Here is a 2,564-nt window from a genome sequence, read left to right as displayed (position 1 = left end):
AAAAAAGGGAAAACAACCCCATCCAGATCCAACCCCAGAACCTAACAAACAGCTAACAAACTTTTCATCTAAACATGTCGCTGTGTGGAAGTATTTTACACTGAACACCACAAAACAAGACAGCAACGTGCACTGTCTGCAGAGCCACAGCGCCACATCAAACCACGGTAAAGTTAGTTTTACGATGGACATTCGAGCTCCGTGGCTTCAGCGTCTGTTGGTTTATGCCATGAACTTAGCAGATGTTTAAAGCCATTTAACATTTTATTTTATTTTATTCATTCATTTAAAAGAAACAAAATAAACAAAACAAATAAATCAAAAAGAAAACATGATGAAAAGAGTGCAGAAAGAAGAAATAAATTATTATATCTGTCCTTTATTTAAAAATATATAAAATAACTTTAAACAATCATTTAAATTAATCACTTTAATATCCACTTTAAAGCTAGGGATAAAAAGAAACACGTTTTGTGTTAGCAGAATTTAATTCTAACTTTAAAACTTATCCAACATTAATAAAACTTACCTCAAGTTGCCTTTTTGGACATGCGTGCATATATTTGTACAATTTGTACTTGAGAGGAGATTATTACAGCCTCGTATAAAATCAATGATCATGATATCGGAACTGGATCGGTATCGGCCGATATTTAGATTTGGGTATCGGATCGGAAGTAAAAAAAAGAAAAAGTGGATCAGTGCATCCCTAATATTTATCCACAGAGTTGATGTGATCAGAGAAATGTTGGACTTCCTGAGATTAAATTTTAACCCAGGTGTCATCAACACACCTGAACCAATGACTAAATGTTTTTACAAATTTTTTTGAACGTCCAGAGGACCTGACTTAACTTTTTTAGATAAAATCCATTCAATTACCAAAACGTCTAGAGGCCAAAAGTTCCCCATATTCTGCATTTGTTTTCAGTCTTACAGGCTGGGAATACTAAAGTAAAGTGCTATGTGTTGCCATCATTGTATGTTCCCATACAATGGTGAAATTGGTTGTCTGCATTTAATGCATCACACCTGGGATACACCCATGTGGAGCAGTGGGCAACTATGTAGGCCCCCAGGAAGCAATTAGGGATTAGGAGTCTTGTTCAGAGACACCATGACATGTGGGAATGGCTGGGATTGAACCCGGGACTTTCGGGTCCGTGTCGGCTGCCCTGCCTCTGCTCCATCTACGCCCCTATACTGAAGGTAAACAAGGATGAAATGAGTCCTCGAGGCTCAATGGGATTTACCTGTCTAAATAAAGGTGGAATGAAAAAGGATGGATGTAAATGAGTTGATGTGGATCTGCATTATTGGACATAACAATATGTATACTTCCAGCAGCTCACCCTTTATGACAAAAGATTACCTCCTGTCCAGGTTAGAGGCTCTAACCGCTGCAAACACCCGTGTCTTCAGTGTCAGTCCTGCCATTGGAATGGACAGCTGCTGAACGTATGATGAGTCCTTCAGATAAATTACAGAAAAAGTTAACAAGTTTTCTGTTGTTGTGACATTTTATTGAATGAATAAACAAAGGTCTAAATGATGGACTGATGGGGAGATTAATTGAACATTTGTAATTTTCACGTGGTTTGAACAGACTCTCTCTCTTTGTAAGGTGCACAGTGTTGTGTTCTGCTGGAGTTGTTGCATGGAGAGGGCACTAGAAAAAAATGTCTAAGACTTTTTGTTAAAATATAATATGCTGTGTGCAGAGAGTGGTTGGGGAAGTGAGGTGAAACAAAAGTGAAAGTAAATGGAGAGAACTTAAGCTGCACGTGTCTGCTTATTTTATCCACTAATTCAATCTTGCAACCCACAACACTGGCGATGAGGATGTCTATTTCTGTGCCTTTACCTGCTCCATTCCTGCCATGCTCAGGGGAACCAGCAATAGCATTTCCAACATGGCTAAAAATGTTTGAAAACTACATGGTAGTGATAGCAGCATCGAGGGAAGGCTGGCCTGATGCAAGAAAGCATGTGGTTCTACTTCATGCCCTGGGTACGGAGGGTCAACGGCTTTTCTACCTCCTGCCAAACACTGGAGACACGTTTGCTGCTGCTGCTGCTCTACAAGAACATTTGTGCCGAAGGTGAACGTCATTGCTGAACGTCACAACTTTCGACAAAGAGCGCAGAGGCCGGATGAGGCGGTAAATCAATTCTTAGCTTCTCCACATGAGTTAGCTGCTGCATGTGATTTTGAAAACATGGAGGAACAAATGTTGCGTGATCAACTGATCGAGCGTGTTGCTAACACTCACAGAAGAGACCGATTCTTACTGGAACCGGAACTAACACTTGCTAAAGCTACTGCATTGGTGTTGCAAATTGAAAGTGGATTAAGGGATGCTAACGTTCTTTCTGATGCTCCTGCTGCTGGTGCTTCTGCTCCGGTGAAGGCCATACAGAAACAATCAAAGCCAAGCTGCCGCTGGGACATAAAGAAGAAGCTGCCGGATCCTGCTCCTGCCACTGCTCAAGCTGCTGGTAACCATTCCTGCTTTGGTTGTGGATCTTCTAACCACCTTGCTAACAAACCTTCATGTCCTGCT

The 2,564-nt window shown here is 40.9% G+C and overlaps 1 protein-coding gene across 1 annotated transcript in view; it reads right to left on the bottom strand.

Moving 5' to 3' along the window:
* The window catches only part of zpld1a (zona pellucida-like domain containing 1a), a 47,998-nt gene that overhangs the window by 16,171 nt on the left and 29,263 nt on the right, over positions 1-2,564 (bottom strand). Inside the window, exon 5 of the mRNA XM_037687625.1 lies at positions 1,373-1,470. Coding sequence (XP_037543553.1) covers positions 1,373-1,470 — 98 coding nt within the window. The remainder of the gene's footprint in view (positions 1-1,372; positions 1,471-2,564) is intronic.

The sequence above is a fragment of the Nematolebias whitei genome, chromosome 14 (genome assembly GCF_014905685.2).
Source record: "Nematolebias whitei isolate Nwh7 chromosome 14, NemWhi1, whole genome shotgun sequence".
NCBI classification, from domain to species: domain Eukaryota; kingdom Metazoa; phylum Chordata; class Actinopteri; order Cyprinodontiformes; family Rivulidae; genus Nematolebias; species Nematolebias whitei.
The sequence above is the reverse complement of the archived record's forward strand: the minus strand, read 5'-3'. Positions and strand labels throughout refer to the sequence as shown.